This window comes from Portunus trituberculatus, chromosome 37, assembly GCF_017591435.1.
Source record: "Portunus trituberculatus isolate SZX2019 chromosome 37, ASM1759143v1, whole genome shotgun sequence".
NCBI classification, from domain to species: Eukaryota; Metazoa; Arthropoda; class Malacostraca; order Decapoda; family Portunidae; genus Portunus; species Portunus trituberculatus.
In genome coordinates, this window is record NC_059291.1 from 13,515,163 (window position 1) to 13,538,904 (window position 23,742).

At 40.8% G+C, this 23,742-nt stretch overlaps 1 protein-coding gene across 2 annotated transcripts in view; it reads right to left on the minus strand.

The window, feature by feature from the left end:
* LOC123514235 (glycine cleavage system H protein-like) overlaps positions 1 to 20,983 on the minus strand; it is a 40,241-nt gene extending 19,258 nt beyond the window's left edge. The window contains exons 1-2 of one of the 2 annotated variants that reach the window (XR_006677542.1): positions 20,779 to 20,983; positions 2,066 to 2,145 (exon numbers count right to left, since the gene is read on the minus strand). Coding sequence is in view for 1 of the 2 variants with exons in the window: in XM_045271963.1 (XP_045127898.1) it covers positions 2,066 to 2,145; positions 20,779 to 20,908 (210 nt within the window). In the remaining variant the exon portion in view is untranslated. The remainder of the gene's footprint in view (positions 1 to 2,065; positions 2,146 to 20,778) is intronic. The other variant, XM_045271963.1, reaches the window with a different exon arrangement.
* Positions 20,984 to 23,742: the final 2,759 nt, after the last annotated feature.

Sequence of the window (23,742 nt, forward strand, 5' to 3'; positions counted from 1 at the left end):
CCTTTGATAAGGTACCACACCAGAGACTGATCTGGAAACTTGAAATGGTAGGAGGAGTGCATGGCAGTTTACTAAAATGGATGGAAGACTTTTGGTAGGAAGAGAAATGAGAACAATAATTAAGGACAGACCATCAGAATGGGGATTGGTGGAGAGTGGAGTTCCACAGGGATCAGTGTTGGCACCAGTAATGTTCGCAGTCTACATAAATGACATGGTGGATGGGGTGTCCAGTTATGTGAGCCTATTTGCAGGCGATGCAAAATTGTTAAGAAAAGTGAGATGTGACAAAGATTGCGAACTACTCCAGGAAGACTTGGACAGAATATGGAAATGGAGCTGTACATGGCAAATGGAGTTCAACACGACAAAATGCAAGAAAATAGAGTTTGGCAAGAGTGAAAGAAGAATCAGGAGTATGTACAAGATAGGAAATGAAGACATAAAACCAGTCATGAAGAAAAAGACCTTGGGGTGACAATTACCAATGACCTATCGCCAGAGAGACATATAAACAAAATAATTGGAGAAGTATTGAACTTATTGAGGAACATAAGAGTGGCGTTCGTATATCTAGATGAAGAAATGATGAAGAAAATAATTACTGCAATGATAAGACCGAGGCTTGAATATGCAACAATACAGTGGGCTCGAACTTAAAGAAACACATAAGGAAACTAGAGAAAGTACAGAGGGCTGCAACAAAATGGTGCCTGACTTAAGAGATTTGACTTATGAAGACAGACTGAAAAGAATGCAACTTCCAACCCTGGAAAACAGAAGAAAGGGAGACCTGATAGCAATATACAGAGTGATGATTGGCATGGAAAAATGGATAGGGAAGATCTGTGTATGTGGAATGGAAGAATGTCGAGAGGGCATGGGAAAAAACTAAAATGGCCACTTATAGGAGAGATGTGAAAAATATAGCTTCCCTCATAGAAGGGTGGAAGCATGGAATAGTTTAGACGTGGAAGTGGTCAGCGCAAGGAATATTCATGATTTTAAGAAAAGCTGGACATTAATAGATATGGAGACGGGACAACACGAGCATAGCTCTTTTCCCGTATGTTACAATTAGGTAAATACAATTAGGTAAATACACACACACACACACACACACACACACACACACACACACACACACACACACACACACACACACACACACACACACACACACAAACACAAACACATACACACACACAAACACATACACACACAGGAGGACTTAAACAAGATCTGGAAATGGAGCAAAAAATGGGAGATGGAATTCAATGTGGACAAAAGCCATGGTATGGAAATCGGAAAAAGTGAAAGATGACCAGTGGGAATCTATAAGATGGGAGATGGAGTAGAACTAGAAAAAGTAAAAAAAGGAAAAGGACTTGGGAGTGACAATGGAAGAAAATAATCAACCGGTAAGCCATATTGATAGAATTTTCAGAGAGACGTATAATTTGCTAAGGAATATTGGAGTAGCATTTCACTATATGGACAAGGAAATGATGAAGAAATTGATAAGTACTAAAATAAGACCTAGATTGGAATATGCAGGAGTTGTGTGGACTCCCATAAAAAAGAAACACATAAGAAAATTAGAGACTACAAAAATGGCTACAAGAATGGTTCCAGAATTTAAAGGGATGACATATGAGGAGAGACTAAAGGCTATGGATCTACCAACCTTGGAGCAGAGAAGAGAGAGGGATCTGATACAAGTTTATAAATTGATTAACGGAATGGATGAAGTGGATAATGAGAAACTGATCCTGAGAGAAGAATATGACTTTAGAAGCACAAGATCGCATAGTAAGAAACTAAGGAAGGGACGATGTCTGAGAGATGTTAAAAAATTTAGTTTCCCTCAAAGATGTGTTGAGACTTGGAACAGTTTGAGTGAGGAAGTGGTGTCAGCAAAGAATGTACATAGTTTTAAAGAAAAATTGGATAAGTGTAGATATGGTGACGGGACCACACGAGCATAAAGCCCAGGCCCTGTAAAACTACAACTAGGTAAATACAACTAGGTAAATGCACACACACAACACACACACACACCTACCTGAGCATAATTTGTAATCCCAATGGTGCCAATATTGCCATCAACAGCCACCCACTCATGCTTCTCTGTGTACTTGTAATCTGGATGGGAAGGGAGAGGAACATTACAGTGTGATTTACAAAACACTAAGCAACTAAGTGAAAAGAGAATGCTTAAAAGGATTCCTAGGAAGGGTCCACACTGTCCTCTTTCACCACACTGACCAACATATCTTTTAATTTCTTAGCGATTCCTCTTTTAAATGGTAATACAATCACATTACCATACACAAATGTGTAGAATAATAAAAAATTCAAAGAAAAATATTTTCAATGTACAGTACCTTCATTATACACAATATATATTCTATTCTGATTTAATATTCCTGTTTTCCATTTTATATAAAATATGTAGAAACAACTATTTTATGAAGATAAAAAAAAAAAAAAAAAAAAAAAATATATATATATATATATATATATATATATATATATATATATATATATATATATATATATATATATATATATATATATTACAATTTCTGTACCTGTTAATTCAAGAATCATTAAGTGTTTGCTCCATCAAGTGGATGAATATTAATTGGTAATAAAAAAAAAAAATAAATAAATAAATAAATAAATAAATAAATAAAATAAATAAATAAATAAATAAATAAATAAATAAAATAAATAAATAAATAAATAAAATCCTAGTACATTAATACAAATCGAAGCATAAAAACTCAGTATATAGTAATAATGCATCAACATTACATTAATTTCTGTAAAACTCTTGAAGTGAGCATGAGCATTTCACAACAAAAAAGTGTTCATGTTATCAGTCTTCAAATTATGACACAATAAAATTCATAGTATAGGATGTTCTTGAACAAAACTTAAGAGTGTAAATACAGTAACTAATTCAATTTGATAAAACAAGTACATCACAATGATTTTGAACCCATTCTTAAAACAATTCCCAACATTTTTCTGTCATATCTAGAATCATCCATCTCATACAGGGACCCTATCAGTCTTTCCACCATAAGTATCTTTATTATGGACAAAAAAAGGTCTTCTAGTATCTGCTTTCATAATACATTATATCTTATCCATTAATTCTTTTCAGTGGCTACTATTTTATCATTATCTCTTTAAGGGATACAACTCAACTAAACATTCTCTCTCTCTCTCTCTCTCTCTCTCTCATATCAATCTACATACTAAACCTTGTTCTCTCAGCTCATACTCAAATCACTTCCCATTCTGTCCTATCTACCCAACCCTTCATATCATTACATTCTTTATTCTAAACAAAATTTAAATACAAGTTTATTTAGATTTGCATCAACTTCTTCCATCTTCTATCTTGTTTCTAACCTTATGCATCTCATTCACTAATTTTTCTATTCTATACTACTGATGAAAGTAATCAAAACATATTTTTGCTTCCCTTCCCCTGATAATCCCAATTTCCTGACAGTTCTAAAAGTTTTTAGGCCATTTAAACCATTTGAGAGAGAGAGAGAGAGAGAGAGAGAGAGAGAGAGAGAGAGAGAGAGAGAGAGAGAGAGAGAGAGAGAGAGAGATTATCTAAACATTCTTTAATTTCTATTTTTTCTCTTTGTTTTTTAGGTTGAAATACTAATAAGAGTTGACAAAAAAATTGGAGTATACAATATACTGCAACTTGTACATAGTTACAAATAATATTTCTTTAATCAAATCAAAAAACTCTGTATAATGAGACAGCACAATTTAGGAAAAATTAGTCATGTTTAAACTTAAAAGCTGCAAGATTAATGAAAACATACGGGTAAAGGAGGTGAAGACAGGAACAGAAAGGGAGGATGTGTATAGCAAATGCTGATGATTGAAAGTGGAGTCTGCTTCAGCACCAGGTTGTAAATGAGGCTGAACAGATAGCTGAGGGAAAAGGCAGAGTCATCTGTTTAAAAAATTGCCAGTGTATGGAGAGAGAAGAGTAAGAGTATAAGAGTAAATCAAATTATGAGAGTAGACTATAAGTAGTTTTTGAATAGCAAGTTGCTTGAGAGAGGTAAACTGTTTTGTTTAGCTGCAGATTTCTTGGAATATATGCCGAGAGAGATGTCAGTATGAGAATATAATTTTGTAAACAAAACATATGGCTATGAACAGGGGAGGAGAGGCAAATGAATGTAATGGGTTGTCAGAGGAACATGTGTGGAATAATGTATGAACAGAATAAGAAATGACTTGCAGGGAAATGGGTGTAGAAATTCCCATTTGGCTGATTCAGCAGAGCTAGGAGAGTTAAAAGATCAGGGCAGGTACAGAAAATGGAAGAGAATGAGTGGTAAAGAGAACAGCATTATCTACATAACTGTTTCAACTTCAATCTGCATGATGTTAATATTAATATTGCATAGGGATGAGATGTTAAAAGTACGGTTGATCTTATGAAAGTTATTTAGGGAGAGGTCTGAGATTTCTCTAATTCAACTAGCAAGTCTCTAGGAAGGTGAGACAAAAATAATATGCACAAAGAAAAGTTCATGAAATATTCACAAAATCCTATACTGTAAGCAAACTTTAACTAGCATTGACCAGGTGTTAAAATATCAAGACACTACATAGTGTCTCCATGCAATACTGAAATAGTAACAAACTCGTATATATATATATATATATATATATATATATATATATATATATATATATATATATATATATATATATATATATATAGTTATGTAGTTATACTGGAGATTAACTACATTGCATATGTGAGGTATAATGCTCAATGGAGATCTGAAATGGAATGAATGGATGGTGTGAGGAAAGCATTACATCAGGGAAAATGTCTGTACAGCAACTAAACAGGCCTCTCTGTTTAATGCTCTCTGTTACTCTTGACCAGTTTTCCCGTTACATGGAGAGAGAGAGAGAGAGAGAGAGAGAGAGAGAGAGAGAGAGAGAGAGAGAGAGAGAGAGAGAGAGAGAGAGAGAGAGAGAGAGAGAGAGAGAGAGACTAAAGGTCGTCTCTAGCAACGTCCGTGGTCTCCGGACTAACCTTGCAGACTTATACCACAACTGTGTGCAACGACACAATGCAGACGTTGTTGTGGTGACCGAGACATGGCTGAACAGTGAGGTGGAGCCCACGTATGGCAGGATGCAGGGCTTCACCCACTGGGTGAGGAGGGACCGACAGGAGCGAACAGGAGGTGGAGTGGCTGTCTGCTTCAAGGAAGGAATGCAGGCCCAGCTACTCGACATAGACACGCCTCAATGATGGAGATGATGTACTTCCGAGTAATGCTGGCAGACCGCTCAGCCCTCCTGCTGTGTGCCCTGTATCGCCCCCCGCGACAAGGGCCTGACTCACTCCTGTACCTGACTGAGACCTTAGACAACCTGATGATGGCACACAGCTGCAGCCACGTGCTGATTGTGGGGGATCTCAATCACCACCTGGAAAGAGACGCCTACGAGAATCTCCTGAGGTGCAGGGTCTGACAGATCATGTCACCTTCCCCACACATGAACGAGGAGGACATTAGACCCTGTCATCTCAGACTACCAGGAAGACAAGCTTCAGTGTCATCAGCTGGGGCTCGTGGGCAGCTCTGACCATCACGCTGTACTGACACAGCTGGAAGTGGGCGTGGCTCAGGACGAGGCCACCACCCGCACCATCTGGCTGTGGAACAAAGCAGACTGGGCTTCCCTGCGCCGCGACCTGACCCACACCCCATGGGCCACTCTGCTACAGGGAGGAGCAGAGAGTGAAGCACTTGCACTCACCTCTCACCTTCTCGCCCTCCAGAGACGCCACGTCCCACACAGGGAATACACCACCAGATCGACGGATCAGCCATGGTTTGGCTACCGTTGCCGTGTTGCTGCCGAGGCAAAGTATGCTGCCTGGCTCCGCTACAAGAGGAACCCGACTCGGCGCAACAAGGACCTGCACAGGGCTGCATGCAGGAGGATGGTGGTAACCAGCAAGTGGGCCTTAAAAAAGTGGGAGGAAAGCCTGCGCCGGAAACTGTGTGGCACTGGCGTAGGAAACAAAACTTGGTGGTCTCTTGTTAAGGACAAACAAGGAACTGGCCACCAAGAATCCATCCCTCCCTCAGCAAGCAGGACGGTACTGTCGCCACCAGCAGTAAGGAGAGGGCACAGTTGCTGGCTTCCTTGTTTGCTGGAAAAATGAAGGTCGGGAATCCACAGCAGCCACCGCCTCAGCTGGTCCAGCAATGTGAGAAGACTGTCACCATGGTGGAGGTGACGCATCAGCAGGTGAAGCGATTATTGCGGGGCTGGACACACAGAAAGCCACCGGCCCTGATGACATCAGCCCGCACCTGCTGAAGCGATGCTCCCAGGAACTGGCTGCCCCTCTCACCCAAGTCTTCACAACTTGTGTACGGGAAAACGTCTGGCCTTCAGTGTGGAAGGAGGCTCGAGTAGTTCCGTACACAAAAAGCTCCAGGACGGACCCAAAAAACTACAGACCCATATCCCTGTTGTCAGTGGTGGGTAAAGTGTTTGAGAGGGTCGTGGCAGAGGTGGTGTGTAGACATCTCAAGGACAATGCCCTCCTCTCAGACCAACAGTTTGGGTTCAGACCTGGAAGGTCAACCTCCGACCTAATGATGCTTCTCACCAGGCATTGGCAGGACGCCCTCGACGACGGCAAGGACACTATAGTGGTTGCTTTGGACATAGCAGGAGCTTTTGATAAAGTATGGCACAACGGATTACTAGAAAAGCTTCGTGCTAAAGGCATCCAGGGTGGCTTGCTACGACTCTTGGGAAATTACCTGCAGGACAGAAGCCTCAAGGTGGTTGTCAACGGGCAAACATCTGAGTCCCTGCCTGTGGAGGCATCAGTGCCACAGGGTTCAATTCTTGGCCCACTCCTGTGGAATATCTACGTGGATGATCTTCTCCAGCTACTGCCAGGAGTCATGGCCTATGCTGATGACTGCACCTCTCCTATACCTATCCACGCCAGGACAGTGGGCGGGCTGCTGAGGCCATCAATCAGCAGCTACGAGTGATAAAGGAGTGGGGTGCTCGCTGGCAAGTGACATTCGCGCCGGAGAAGACACAAGCAATGGTTGTCTCTCGGTCCCCAGCCGCCATGGCAGCAATGGCAGGAAAGTTGTCTTTTGGCTGCTGCTCTCCCACTCCAAGATGACGTCAAGATACTTGGAGTGGAGGTGGATCGAGGGCTGAGGTTTGACAGGCATGTCAAAACCATTGCCAAGAAAGCCTCTCACAGGATCTCCGCTCTCAGAAGGATCGCCAGTTTCCTCGACAGGAAGGGAGACTGCTGCTGTACAAGGCACAGGTGCGGCCCCACCTTGAATACGCAGCTCTCTCCTGGATGTCCTGTGCCGCCACACACAGAAGGAGACTGGACAGCATCCAACGCCGCGCCATACGGCTAGTAGATGCTGCACTACCACCTCACCCAGAGCCTGAGCGTCCCCTTGATTCACTGGAACACCGCAGAGACGTGGCGGCGATCGTAGTGTTCCATAAGGCACAGGTGCAAAGAGTGCCACATCTGGCAGGGCTGCGTCATCCTCTAAGAGTCACCGCACGGAGCACGAGAACGGTGCTCAATGGTGGTGACGCCGTAGAGGTGCCGCGATCCCACGGGTGTCAGCATCAACGCACCTTCGCAGGACGCGTCTCCAGGATGTGGAACTTGTTCACGGCCGCGGTGCCTCACGTCCAGGAGATGAACACACACAGTGTCAAACTGATGGCACATAAGTGGAGACAGACACTGCCAACTCCTCTGACACTCTTTGTGACGTGACACTCAGTGTAGTGCAGTGCGTGAATAGTGCTAGTGAAGTGAAACGAATAGTGCTCCATTTACATGCTGACCATCTTGTATATTATCTATTTTTAAGTCTTGTAAATATTGTAGAGAAATAGATTGTAGTACCCTTAGAATAGGTAGCACACGACAGTGCGCCTTTGGGTACATGTTCCTTTGTATTAAGTTTTGTTTAAATAAAAAAAAAAAAAAAGAGAGAGAGAGAGAGAGAGAGAGAGAGAGAGAGAGAGAGAGAGAGAGAGAAAAAGTTGCACACATTAGGGCTGAATGGAGATCAATTTCAGGTTTTTGTGATAAGTTTGTCTTAATGTGGCCAGATAATTTAATCTTATCAAATATATATATAAGAAAAGGGACAAGTCTAGAACAGTGCAGCAGGGATAATTCATTTCTGTGGCTTGATATGATAAGAGCCTACTACACTTTCACCCATGATATCTTTACATTTACCCAAGAGTTCATAAAAACTGTGTCAGCTCCTCCTATATAACTGCAGAGAATAAAAAAAAAAAAGTCAATTTAATCCTTTGGTGTGCGTGTGTGTGCGTGTGTGTATTTTACCTAGTTGTAGTTTTACGGGGCCTGGGCTTTGTGCTCTTGCCCTGTCTCCATATCTCCATATCTCCAAATATCTCCACCCTATGGGTGGAGATATTTGGGTGTGTCTCCTTTCACGTGTAGCCCCTGTTCACCTAGCAGTGAGTAGGTACAGGATGTAAATCGAGGAGTTGTGACCTTGTTGTCCCGGTGTGTGGTGTGTGCCTGGTCTCAGACGTATCCCAAGATCGGAAATAATGAGCTCTGAGCTCGTTCCGTAGGGTAACGTCTGGCTGTCTCGTCAGAGACTGCAGCAGATCAAACAGTGAACAGTGAACAGTGAATTACGTTAAAACTATGCACACTCGTTGCAGACACTACTTCTTCATTCAAACTGTTCCACGTCTCAACACATCTTTGCGGGAAACTATACTTTTTAATATCTCTTACACATCTTCCCTTCCTCAGCTTCTTACTATGTGATCTTGTGCTTCGACTGGCATATTCTTCTCTCATGATTAGATACTCATTGTCCACTTGGTCCATTCCATTGATCAATTTATAAACTTGTATGAGATCCCCTCTCTCCCTTCTCTGCTCCAATGTTGAAAGATCCATAGCCTTTAGTCTCTCCTCATATGTCATCCCTTCAAGTTCTGGGACATTCTTGTAGCCATTTTTTGTAGTCTCTCCAGCTTCCTTATGTGTTTCTTTTTGTGAGGGATCCAAACTACTCCTGCATATTCCAATCTGGATCTTATTATAGTACTTATCAGTTTCTTCATCATTTCTTTGTCCATGTAGTGAAATGCTGTTCCAATATTCCATAGCAAATTATATGTCTCTCTGAAAATTCTATCAATATGGCTTGCCGGTTGATTATTTTCTTCCATCGTCACTCCCAAATCCTTTTCCTTTTTTACTTTCTCCAGTTCTACCCCATCTCCCATCTTATAGATTCGCACTGGTCGTCTTTCACTTTTCCCATTTCCATGACATGGCTTTTGTCCACATTGAATTCCATCTCCCACTTTTTACTCCATTCCCAGATCTTATTTAGGTCTTCTTGCAGTATTTCACAATTCACATTCCTTCAGTATTCTGCCTGAGACTTCACCTGGTCTCATTGCCTTCCCTTCATCCAATTCCTTCATTAACTCTTTTATTTCAAGCTTGATTACTTTAACCTCTTTCATATAGACGGTCTCTCTATTACCCTGTGGCCTTTCAAATTTGGATTCCTTAGTAAAGACCTCCTGGAATTTATTATTTAATAGTTCTGCCATACTTTTTGGGTCTTCCACCATCCCGTTCTCTCCTTTTAACCTATCTATTGTGTGTGTGTGTGTGTGTGGTGTGTGTGTGTGTGTGTGTGTGTGTGTGTGTGTGTGTGTGTGTGTGTGTGTGTGTGTGTGTGTGTGTGTGTGTGTGCGTGTGTGTGTGTGTGTGTTTCACTGTTTGATCTGCTGCAGTCTCAGACGAGACAGCCAGACAGTTACCCTACGGAACAAGCTCAGAGCTCATTATTTCCGATCTTCGGATAGGCCTGAGACCAGGCACACACCACACACCGGGACAACAAGGTCACAACTCCTCGATTTACATCCCGTACCTACTCACTGCTAGGTGAACAGGGGCTACACGTGAAAGGAGACACACCCAAATATCTCCACCCGGCCGAGGAATTGAACCCCGGTCCTCTGGCTTGTGAAGCCAGCGCTCTAACCACTGAGCTACTGGGCCATGTGTGTATGTGTGTGTGTGTGTGTGTGTGTGTGTGTGTTACCTATTTACCTAGTTCTAACATACAGGAAAAGAGCTATGCTCATGCTGTCCCATCTCCATATCTATGAAAATCCAACCTTTTTTTGTATTTACCTAGTTTACCTAGTTGTATTGTACAAGGTTCAAGCAGGGCTCATAGTGTCATGTCTATATGTCTTCATTTATCCAATTTTTCTTTAAAGTTATGCACATTATGTGCTGTAACAACTTCATCACTCAATGCATTCCACTTTTCCACCATTCTATGTGGAAAACTGTATTTTCCAATATCCTTCACACACTGCCTCATCCTAATCTTCTTTACATGTCCTCTTGTCCTTCTATCTTGTCACCAGCACCAGGTCTTCCTTGTCTATCTTTTCAATGCCAATGACTATCTTGTACATTGTTATTAGGTCTCCTCATTCTATTCTATCTTGTAAAGTTGGCAGTCCCATTTCCTACAGCCTTTCTTCATGTAGTGGTGGGTGGATTCTATCCAAGTGAGGAGTGAGTGCCCTCTATGTCCCATAGCTCAGTCCCCTTCTGTTTCTTATGTCTTTGCCTCCCTTTCTGTCCTTTCTTTGGCAGCCAGAGTCTTTTACCCTCAGGGATACCAGTGTCCAAGGCTGACCTAGCTGGTTGGAGTGGGGCTTGCAACCTCTCCCTATAAAAAATGTCCACAGCCACTACCAGAGTTAGAAATAGAGGTTGGGGTCAAGGCTCTAGGCACGGGCGAGCCTCTTGCCATGATCCCAATCCAGTTCTGCAGGGGGGTCTGACCGTGCAAGCCCCTTGGGTGCCAAGGCACCAGAGGGGCTTGCCTATCCATATAGCAGATGCAGGGAAAAGTTCACGAGATTCCTGTGTCTTGAGAGGGACAGGAGGATCCCCTCACCCTATTTTTTTACTTTGGAGGTGCTGGTGGGGCTGCAGACGTGGCGCCTGCCCGTTGGACCATTCCTGGAGTAAATCTCCGGAGTGTTCTACGTGTAGGCTCCTGGAACATCCTGAGCCTCTCAGAGGATCACCGACTGTCTCATCTATCGGATGAGCTCAGTAAACTGAGGGTGGATATGGTGAGACTCTCTAGGACAAGGAGACCTGGCAATGGCGAGACCAGTAGCAAGGGTTTTACTTACTATTGGTCCAGTATGACCAATGGTCACAGTGTCAAGGGGGTAGCCATAAGCTTCTCCAACAGACTGCAGCCGTCTGTTGTAAAGGTTACTCCGGTTGATGAGCGTATAATATGACTAAGGCTGAAGCACAGTCATGTCTGTTGTTGCAGTATATGCTACTACCGAGGTGTGTAAAACTGAAGAGAAGGCGATGTTCTACACCAAACTTGACTCTGTATTGAATTAGTGTCCCTGTCATGATGCACTTATTGTCTTGGGTGACTTTAATGCTGTCACTGGCACTGAGAGAGCCGGTTACGAGTTATGTGTTGGTCCCTATGGCTCTGGTGCCAGGAACGACAACAGCTCTTTCCTTCTGAATCTTGCAAGATCCAGAAGGTTGAGAATTGCAGGTTCTTGTTATCAGAGACCAGCACTGCACCACTGGACTCGGTATAGCAATGCTGGAGGGGTAGTGAAGGAGATCGACCATATCCTTGTTAGTACATGGGATCCTTGCAATTCGACAAGGTTAGGGCAGTTTTTCATCAGTCGAATCAGCGTTTATTTGAATTGTGAAGCAAATTTTCCCATAAGATACTTAAGAATTAGGGGGGATGGGGACCAACTTCCAGCCTAGACCCCACAAAAACATCACTATAACCTTTAAAAACACTAACTTAGACTAAATCAGTACTATTAAAGGCTTCATTTATATCTAACTTTTTTTTTATTAAACACATTAGGGTGCTGTACAGTACATTTTTGGAACTAAAAACACTTGAAAAAACTTATTTTCTGTTATTTCAAATTGTTGATACTGTTGATCTACACTGCTGGTCAGAGCGGAAGGCGCGAAAGAGACCACAACTTCCACTCTGACTAAATTTCATTCATCCCTTCTTAACTCTTAAACATACGGTGGGATTCGCTGTATGTCGCTATCTGACAACTCTGCAGCTCTAGTAGGCAAAGTAGATGATATGTTTCCTTAGTCAACATTTGCCTGTGGCTCGTGTGCTTGGATTTGAATTTTCTTTCACTCCCACTCACGGCCCTTTTTGCGGATGCATGAGCTTACCATTGTGCCCTGTTATTACCTATTAAGGGACCTAGGAAACTAATTAGTAATGCCTAAATCTCAGTTATTTGTGTCTTAGTGAGGGAGAATAAGTCAAATCAAGAAATTGCCACGAACACTGGCAAAGCTGTCAGAACTGTTCAATGTTGGACCAAAATTTATCGTTAGAGAGGAAGAGACACTTCGCCACCACCTTACAAGACTGAAGGGCGTAAGCACAGTGTCAGCCAGAGAACTCTGAACATTATTCAAAGACAGCTTGAGGCCAATCCTTACACACACAGCAAGGAACTTAAGGCCAGGAGCCCTGCTTTGCTGGCTGGAGTGAGTGAAAGGACTGTATGGAGATATGTGAAACGTGACTTGGGTTACAGCAGTTGCCGTGCAGTTTCAAAACCTTGCCTCACACATGGTCACCTAAAAAGTAGGCTTGCATTTGTGTCTCAGTACAAAGATTGGGACTTAGATAAATGGCGTAGGGTACTTTGGTCACATGAGGCAAGCTTTCAGGTTACAGACAACCAGAGAAACCGTGTGTACCACAGACCCGGTAGTAACCATTACAATTCACACTACACAACACACACAGTAAAACATCCAGATTCTTTGATGGTGTGGGGTTGTTTTTTCTTACTAAGGTCTTGGAAAATTAGTGTTTTTGCCTAAGAATGTTCGTATGAACCAAAATAACTACTTTAAGCTAATTTTGGATGAGTTAGATGAGTGTATGGAAAAGTGCAATGCTGATACCTTCATGCAAGATGGTGCATCATGCCATATGGCAAAATTCATTGTTGACTTGATTGATTTCTGCAATGTCAGCCTTTTAAACCTTTGGCCCACAAATTTGCCAGACCTTAACCCTATAGAAAATCTCTGCGCGTACATAAAAATGAAGCTAAAGGAGAGAGATACCTCCTCCCTCCCACGCCTCCAAGCCACTATTCAGGACATATGGGACAATATTGATGTTCAGTATCTCCACCACCTGGGTGATTCACTTTCCAAGAGACTTGAAAAGGTCAAGAAGGCACGAGGGCACCCTATCAAATACTAGTTTAGGTGAGTACCCTCATTGAAACATATTTTGTGTCATTAATCTCCTTCACAGGATGTCACAGGTACCACACCTTCCGCTCTGATCAGCAGTGTAGGCACACCCATTTGCGCTGCAACGACACTGTGAGCTGTACCTGCCTCACACTTTCTTATAAGCTCAAGCTTATCTTTGAAAGACAGGAAATTGTGCTTCTTACGACTGGGGCTGGAGGTGGCATTGCGCGGCATGGTCGAAGCGGTGTGAAGGTGGAATGGCAGAACGTGGCCTGCCTGGACGACGGCTGTGGCGAGAGTGAGGCAGAAGAAGTGACACACAGGGTAGCGTCGGTTTATACTTCCGCCTGGCGGGCTGGTAGCGAATTTGGCTAGGTGGGTGGCGCGCAAGATATGAATGTCGAATTGGCAAGTCAGTCGGTCGAACCTTGAGGATTGGGTATTAATTAACTGAGTTTGAATTGGCGATAATTCAAACTGCGAACGGTTGAATCACAAGGATCCTCTGTATTCGTTGGAGGATCCTTCAGAACTGCAGAGTTTTTTGGACTGCCGAGTTCTTTGCGACTGATCACAGGCTTGTTGTTGCTACACTCAAGCTGCATGTCAAGTCCAGAAAGCCTCCAAGATGTGACCACACTGTGCTTCATCTTGAGAAACTGAAGGACTTGACATATGCCCAGGAGTATGCAGTGACAGTCTCCAATAAGTTTGGAGTGCTCAACACCATCGAGGACCCAGTAGAGCTATGGGATACCTTCAAACGTCAGACTCTTGAGGCTGCCAAGGCATGCATTGGGGAGCACCCAAGGTCATGGAGTGGCTTTGCCTTGGTAGAGACGCTGGACAGTATTGAGGAGAGTTATGCTGCCAGACTTGCTGGGAACCGCAACCAGTACAGGGCTCTATCACGTAAGACTAGAGCTCTCCTGAGGAGAGACAAGGAGAGGTATGTCAGAGGTTTCGCTGAGGATGTAGTGTCATTTAAATGCTAATGACCTCTGACCTGACTATTGAGCCCTGAAGAAACTCCACTACAAGTCTACATCTCAGGCGAGTGCTATCCAAACAGCAGATGGCCGCCTCATATTCAATGAAGATGGGCAGGTGGCTCATTGGGCTGAGTACTTTGAGCAGCTGTTCACTGTGGATCCTCCAAGTAGACAGCTCCAAACTGCAGGGTTACAGATGCTGGATTGACGAAACTGCACCCTCCATTGATGATGTCAAAGAGGCTGTGGCAAAGTTGAGGGGTGGAAAGGCAGCTGGCATCTGTAACATCAGTGCGAAGCTGCTCAAAGTGAAGGGTGAGGCCATGATCCATGGATTGCATGCTGTCTTGACTGCTATATGGCATTCAGGTACCATTCCCCCTGACTGGAAAAAGGGATTGGTCATCCCTATCCAGAAGGGTAAAGGGGACCGTGAGGAATGTAACAACTACCATGGTATAATACTGCTCAGCGTACCAGGCAAGGTACTTGCCCATTTGCTGTTGATGCATATCTGCAGTCACCTGCTGAAACACCAGACCTGAACAGTTTGGGTTCACGGCCGGTAAGTAAAAAACTGACTGGATCCTAGCGCTTTGCATACTGGTGGAGCGCCAACATGAGTTTTGACAGGGGATGCTTGCAGCCTATGTTGATCTCAAGAAGGCGTTTGACTTAGTGCATTGAGAGACACTCTGGGATCTGCGTCTCTGTGGGATTCCTGCAATGATTATTGGTCTATTAACTGGCCTCTACTCTGGGAGCGTGAGTGCTGTGAAGTATGGAGGGGATGTGTCCAGCTTCTTCCTTGGGAATACAGGAGTGAGGCAGGGATGCGTGCTTGCTCCATCACTTTTCAACACTTGCATGGACTGGGTACTACAGTCGGCGCCACGGGTATTGGCGCAATGTTTTTTTTTCATCTATAGCACTAAAACAAGTGCAATACTAACATGTATGTAGAACCTACCAGCCTCTAATACTTTATTGGGAGTCCTTTCCTTTTCAGACAGCTCTCAAGGCGTCGAGGAACAGATTCAGCCAGTCTTTGGAGCATTGAGGTTTCTAAGTTGTCCCAAATGTCCTTAATCTCCTTCACAAGCTTTTCCACAGTTGCTGTGTTACGTCCTCGTAGTCTTCGTTTTATTAGTCCCCACACATTTTCAATTGGATTGAAATCTGGACTATTACCAGGCCAATCGTTTATGTAATCCACTCCTACAAATTCAAGTCATTCTTTGATTAGTTTTGCTGTGTGTGCAGGGGCACCATCCTGCATGAACACCTCACTCTTACAGGCATCAAGGCAGTCCTCAAGATGGTCACACAACAGTTCCAAATATGATTCCTTGTTCACTGTTGTGTTTTTAGGTAATATAACTAGCTTGCCCACACCATAGTACCCAAATGCACCCCATACCATGACACTATCAGGGTGCTTGACTGTCCCCTGTGTGTACTTGGGATGGTACGGGTCCGCACCCAGACGGAGCCTAACCTTACCTCCTCGGTTCCCAGTAACATTAAATGTAGCCTCATCGGTCCACAAAACCTTCATCCACTTTTCATTGTCCCAATTTAGATATTTCTTACAAAATTTCACACGATTGTGTTTCTGTTTCTCTGTCAGAAGAGGTTTGCGTCGTGGTGCCCGATGCTCATAAGACAAATCGTCCTTGAGGCGGCGTTGTATTGTCCTAACAGACACATCTTGCTGGAGTTTTGGATTTTTTTCTTTCAATTCTTTAGCTGTTATCCTTGGTTCAGCTTCCACCTGTCTTTGGATAACCTTCAGAGTCCTTTTTGATGTCTTGACTTGGAATTGGGGGATAATCACCTCCGCTGTCTTGCATTTATTTGTCCATCTCTGGACACTGCGCAACGATACTCTGGTCTGGATTGATATATCCTTGTTAGACTTTCCTGCCTTATAAAGTGAGCTTATTGCTGCAATTTTCTCCCTAGTGAGCTCTGGGCCTCGTGGCATTATTACAAAAAATCCCACAAAAAACACAGCACGTCAGTGGAAAAAAAAAACAATTGATGCGGTCACGACTAATCACAAAAAGCAACTGAGTTATTCTATAGGCAACTGAGATCTTTATTGTCTGCACGTGGATCTTAAGCTCAGCCTACTCTACTATGTGCTTTCACGCCAATACCAGTGTCGGTTTTCTTAGGTGTAAAATGGGGGTCCTTAATAATTCGTCATGGGTATTGGCGCACATTTTTCGCGCCAATACCCGTGGCGCCGACTGTAGGCAGAGTTGTAGACTAGTCACTGTGGAGCATCTGTTGGCAATACTGAGATTACGTGTTTTTGCCGGTGAAGCAGCAATCTTTGCTGAGTCACTGGAGGTTCTGGTAATGGTTCTAGAGGCACTGCATGAGGAGGCGAAGGCCCCGGGACTCCAGGTTTCCTGGTCAAAGACCAAGGTTCAGGTGTTTGGAGGCTTACTGGAGAATAATTAGATGCGAATAATTATAGACCGATCAGTTTAACTAGTATAGTATGTAAGATACTAGAGAAAATCATTAAGGGTAGTATTTGGGAGCATTTAAATGAGAATAGATTAATTAGAGATACCCAACATGGCTTTAGATCAGGGAGGTCCTGTCTTACAAATTTGCTCGATATCTTAGAATATATTACCAAGGAGTTAGATGATGGAAATAGCATAGATGTTATATATCTAGATTTTAGCAAGACATTTGATAAGGTACCGCATAGGAGGCTAGTGTACAAATTGAGACTACATGGGATAGGGGGGTAGGTTAGTTGATTGGATTAGTGAATGGCTTTCTGATAGGAAACAGAGAGTAGTATTAAATGGGGCAATGTCTGAGTTAGTTGGAAGTGGTTAGTGGGGTATCCCAAGGATCAGTGCTAGGACCTCTTCTTTTCTTGGTGTACATTAACGATTTAGATATAGGAATTAGTAGCAAAGTATCAAAGTTTGCAGATGATACTAAGATAGCATGTGCAGTACAGGGTGAAAAGGACAATTACAGAATACGAGACATGGACAGGCTGATAGCATGGGCAGACAGGTGGCAGATGGAGTTTAATTCTAAAAAGTGTCAGGTTATGCATTTAGGTAAAGACAACACAAACTTTAGCTATGAGATGGAGGGATGTTGGCTAGAGGCAGTAGAGGAAGGAAAGGATTTAGGAGTAGTGATAGACAGGACTATGAAATTTTCAAAGCAATGTTTAGAAGCAAGAAATAGGGCAAATAGGATCCTGGGTTTTATAAATAGAAATGTTAGTTATAAAAGTAAGGAAGTGGTGCGTAGCTTATATAATTCCTATGTTAGGCCCCATTTAGAGTATTGCATACAGGCCTGGTCACCCCACTATAGGCAGGATATCAACATGTTAGAAGCAGTTCAGAGAAGAGCAACTAGGATGATACCAGCATTAAAGCGCCTGGAGTATAGAGATAGATTAAAGGAATTAAACATGTTTTCATTTGAGAGGAGATGTATAAGAGGGGATATGATAGAGTTATTTAAAATGTTCTCAGATACAAACTACATAGATGTGAGATCTTTCTTTACCTTAGAGGAGGGAAGTAGGACTACAAATCATGGCAGGAAGATTAGAAAGCAAGGCTGCAGGTTAGATATAAGAAAATATTTCTTTAGTCATAGGGTGGTAGACTTCTGGAATGCATTGCCAACGAGGGTTGTAAATAGCACTAGTTTGACAATGTTTAAAAACAGATTAGATAAGCACTTAAATTTATTATTTATAATTATGTATAGCACTGCATGATAGTTTTTATAAGAAATTTACTATAGTTAAACAAGACATGATCCCCATGTATGGGGACCACAAATTGTAGAGGATTTCACTGCAGGACTTAGCCCTGTTAATGGGCCAAATATTTAGAATTAGTATATAATGTATTGTGTACTTGTAAGTGTATCTTTAAGTACTGATGACAAGCTCGCTGTGCGACTGATACAGGATAACCTAGATGGGCCCTGGTGGCCCTTTGTTATCCTATTATTTATGTTATGTTATGTTATGTTATGGAGGAAACATGTCCATGCATGTAGCGAGGACGTTATTTTTATCTCGTTATTGGTTTACATAAGAGTGTGTAGTGTGAATTTTCATATTACAATTTGCTTACTTCCCTGATTTATTTTCCATAATGAATGCAATATATCAAAGAAAAAACTTATTGGCTTATATAAGAGTGTGTGGTGCTGGCTTGATGGAGTCACATGAGGAGGATGTGGTGACGCTTGTTTCTGACCAGAAGTTGAATTTTCATTATATTACATTTGCTTACTTTCCTGCTTTATTTTCCTATCGTCTATAGTTATAGCATGATAGTGGTAGTAGTATATATAGTAATAGTATGCAAAAAGTAAGAAATTAGGTGAAAAATACTTTTCTTTTTGGTACTGGGAGGTGGTTTGGAACGAATTATAATTTTTTCCATAAGAATACATGTATTTTGATGTTTTGGAGTAAGAACAAAATTTTGAACTTATTAAGCTCATATTCCAAGGCACCATTGTACTGGTTCAATTGTGACCCCACTGAACGTTTCTCTTTGTGTCTCACAACACACGAGGGCAGTCACAGCCAGCCCTCTAAAGACAACTCTCTTCCTTCACAAAAAAAAACTACATGTATCTAACTACATATACATTCTTCACTCAGAAAATGAAAAAAATATAAATAAAAAGAAAAAAAAATAAAACAAAATAAATAAATAAATAAATAAATAAATAAAATAAATAAATAAATAAATAAGAATAATGTGACTCCTATACCATTCATGGAATCCCCTTTTAACTACATCAATTTGTTTGGGGATCAGCACCTCAGTAGGACCTTTTTTTATTACAATTTTTATTGCCCTTGGCTGGTATTCCCGCTTACCCAAAAAACATTACAGTGACATAATAAGTCTTCCACAGCATCACCTATTTTGAGTCCTTGCTAATAAGACTCACTTGAAGGGATACAGTGCAGTGGATGTATTAGCATGTTGGTTTCCAGCATGGAATGATGCATGCCATCTTGTACCTATTTTGTTTAGCCAATGAGTGCTGTTCTTTTAACATTGTATTGGAACATCATTAAACCTAACCTACATCTGACCAATCACCATATACATGACAGTTGCAGCAATCACTTGCCTAACTGCAAGGATACCCAGTGACTGAATATTCATTGACTGTTGACTAATTTATTAAGAATTTCTTCAAAAATGTTTTTTCCATAGACTTTTGATATTTCCCAAATTTGGCTCACCTCAAATTCACTTGTCCTGGAGAAGGATGGCAATTGAATGTATAAGGTGCTGTTATGTTAAGATTTACTAGAGCTAGGAATAATAGGAGCAATCTGTGATAAAATTTTGTTTCAGAAGCAATATGGTTCTGTCACTTAGAATTATCTTTAATTTGACATTGTTTTTCACAAAATGCTTTCAGTTCTTAACTAACACAATATTCATAGATCAGTCGCAGAAGCCTGTCGAAGTCGTGGAGACCAGTATTGAGTTAGCTTGTCATGCAACCTCCTGCTTTCCTATTTTATCATGCAAGGAAGCTAGATCTATAGAACACTGATAAAAAATTTTTTTAATTAAATTAAATTAATAAATAAATAAAAAAAATAATAAAAATAAATAAATAAAAAGATCTTCACACACAATCTGACTTTAATATGCTTTAATTATAGAACATTTTCCAGCAGACAAAACAAGATTGTATATATATATATATATATATATATATATATATATATATATATATATATATCCAGTCATCAACCACTAAGATCAATTGAAAAAACAGTACCATACAAATATAGAATCACAAGATGTCTCACTTTATCCTGCACTAAGAACATCCGAGTCAGACATGAATAATTCTAGTGTTAACTGTTGTCAACCTTTACCATGGAAACCAGGGTTTGGCAACGCGCGTTAGAAACCATTCCATATTAAGCACATAGGAATAATTGTGTCAGGTGAATGTCAAGGACTCGCGGATGTGTGGAATGTGGTATTATCGATACCGTGCATGGCACAGCCACATGCAGGCCAGCAGGGAACGAAAACAGGGTAATATTTGAATATTTGCCTCATCACTGGTACTCAATGGTATGTGAAGGCCAAACCACATTACTGGCCTCGCTTCATCTGCTACTATCACTCAAACACAAAGTTGCTGGGTTACGTTAATAAAGTAAAGACAGGGAGGGGGCAATTAAATAATTCACGGCAAGTGTTGGGTGGTTTACAACCTTGAGTTCCCGACCTTCACCTAACACACTGCAAACCCTCCTGTATACCAGCGTGACCTCACTTGACAACTGGCGGTGTGTGGTGCTGAAATGTTTGGCAGTGTTCTTCCAGACACAGGTGCTCCTTGGAAGCTGCAATGCGGAGAGTTTGAGAGTATAGGAGCGCACGGTGCTGAGCAGTACCCTAGCCATTGTGAAGTCCCTGCACACACTGACCGTCGTGTGCCGGCCAACACGACTCGCGCCCAGCTGCTGCACTGCAACTCTTGCCACACACGCCACTATACTATAATTATTACACGGCTAAGGGCTACTCAGTTTACCCTCCCAGCTTTATGGCCTGAGCCATGTTCTTTTCACACTATGAACCTTAAAAAATAACCAAAATCTACTCACGGTACTTCTACCCATCGCTCCGTATTTGGTAGTGTTTCAAACTCAGCTATCTTATCTTATCGTCTGCACCATCGCAGACGCTAAGCTGCCTTGAGTTGTTTATACAATAGTACTCGTGACTGATTACCTACTACACAGGAATCACACACACACACACACACACACACACACACACACACACACACACACACACACATATATATATATATATATATATATATATATATATATATATATATATATATATATATATATATATATATATATATATATATATATATATATATATATATATATATATATATATATATATATATATATATATATATATATATATATATATATATATATATATATATATATATATATATATATATATATATATATATATATATATATATATATATATATATATATATATATATATATATATATATATATATATATATATATATATATATATATATATATATATATATATATATATATATATATATATATACACACACACACACACACACACACACGTTGCATAATGTAATAAACACAACGTAAAACAATGAAAACAACAGAATAAAACATTAGAGTTCCTATTATTTTTAGCAGTACTTTTACACTGTAGCACTCGTACCTACACAGTGGCTTGCTATTATTATCACGTGCTATTACACACACACACACAAACACACACTTTGGAATTCACCATCTCATAAGATCATTGGTCCACTGCGGCGGGTACCCACAACTCGGTGAGCTAGATCCATTAACCCTCCCTAAATGCATTTACCACATCACTGTTGCCCAACCATCAGTTACTGCTAGCAGAAAAATTATAGCCAAAGATGTTTGAGATCGTGAATGCTCGTGCTCAGCTGGACCATCAACAATGCTGTGCGGCTGTAGATCGTCTTATTAGTTCAGTGGTTCTCAACTTTTTCTCATTAAGAATCGCTTGAGTTATTAGACCATCTACCCGAGCCCCCAGTAATTTGACATCGAACAGATTGTTTATTTAGTGACTGACACTAACTCAATTTGCAATGGTACTACAAAGGATATTATTAGATCAGCCATCCATGTACCCTAGCTTGGACTGTTAATTTTGTGACAGACACTCAATATGCAATGGTACTGCAAAGGACATTATTAGATAAGCTAAGTATACCCCTGTAAATCTTCTTAAACCCCTGGGGGTTCGCGAACTCTTGCAGGTTGAGAATCAACGTCTTAGTTATTTATTTATTGATTTATTCATATATTTATTCACACCCCTCATCCCCCATCCCCCCAAAAAAATCTTATAAGTGACATAGAGGTTTTTAAATGATAAGTGATGTATAGAAATTCCCTAGATATAATCAGAAATAATGGATCTAAGCTTGATTATGTTTAGAAAAAAAAAATAGTAATAATAATAATAATAATAAATAAACAAATAAATAAATAGAGGTGATAAATATAATAGATTAGGCATGTTATTAATATCGAGTTATTAAGGAGCCTTAAAAAGAAGACAGCAGCTAGGTGAGGATATGAAAGGTACAATACATACGTTTCATAGAGATTGCCACGTGTACAGTCCACAGTGATAGAAATTCGATTTTGATATTAACTTATTTTCTCACCTTTCTGGTAAGTGGTTAAAATCTAAATTTGATGATGCCTTCTGGGAGTTTTCAAAAACACGAAAAGTTGTGTATAGTAGGGCTAACTGATAAGCATGATGGCAGTGTAAGCAAGGACACTGAAAGGGAATTAAATTTAGACGTGATAGAGTGAAGATAATAGTGAAACCCTTGATTATGTAAAGGAAGTACTTGGGAAGCCATCTCCATGAGAGAAAAGGAAGAGTTGGTGGTGGTATAAAAAAAAATCAAGAACATGGTGAAAGAGAAAAAAGAAGCAGAGATAGGAAGAATCACAGTTACAAGAACACAAATTAAGCTACAGAAACAGATTCAGAGAGATAAAAGTAACGAGGTGAAGGTGGTAGCGCAATCTAAGCCAAGAGAATTATGAAGAGGCGTATAATGAGTTGAAATCACGGACACTGAACAAGATGATAAAGTTGGCAAAGGCGAGAAATAAAAACGCAATGAATATTACATATTGAACAAATGATAAACGAAGATGGTGTAGTTACTGTAGTACTTAGCAAACATGACTTATTGAAAAGATGGAAGGTGTACTTTGAACAGCTATTAAATGAGGAAAATTATAGACTAATGAGAGGATGGGCTAGAGAACATGGGTATGGTAAGAGAATTTTCTAGGTAAGAAATAGTAAACATGAAAAACAAGAAATCGATAGAACCAAACTTAATTCCTGTGAAAGTATGGAAAGCAATTATTATTATTATTATTATTATTATTATTATTATTATTATTATTATTATTATTACTATTATTATTATTATTATTATTATTATTATTATTATTATTATTATTACTATTGTTATCATCATCATCAATATCATCACCATCATCAACTTCATCATAATTAATTGTTACACACACACACACACACACGTAAGTGTAAAGGTGACTGGGTAGCTGGATGGGTATGTACTGTATATGCATGAAAGTGAGTGGTTGGGTCAGTAGAAGGTGTGTGGGTGAGGTGTGGATGG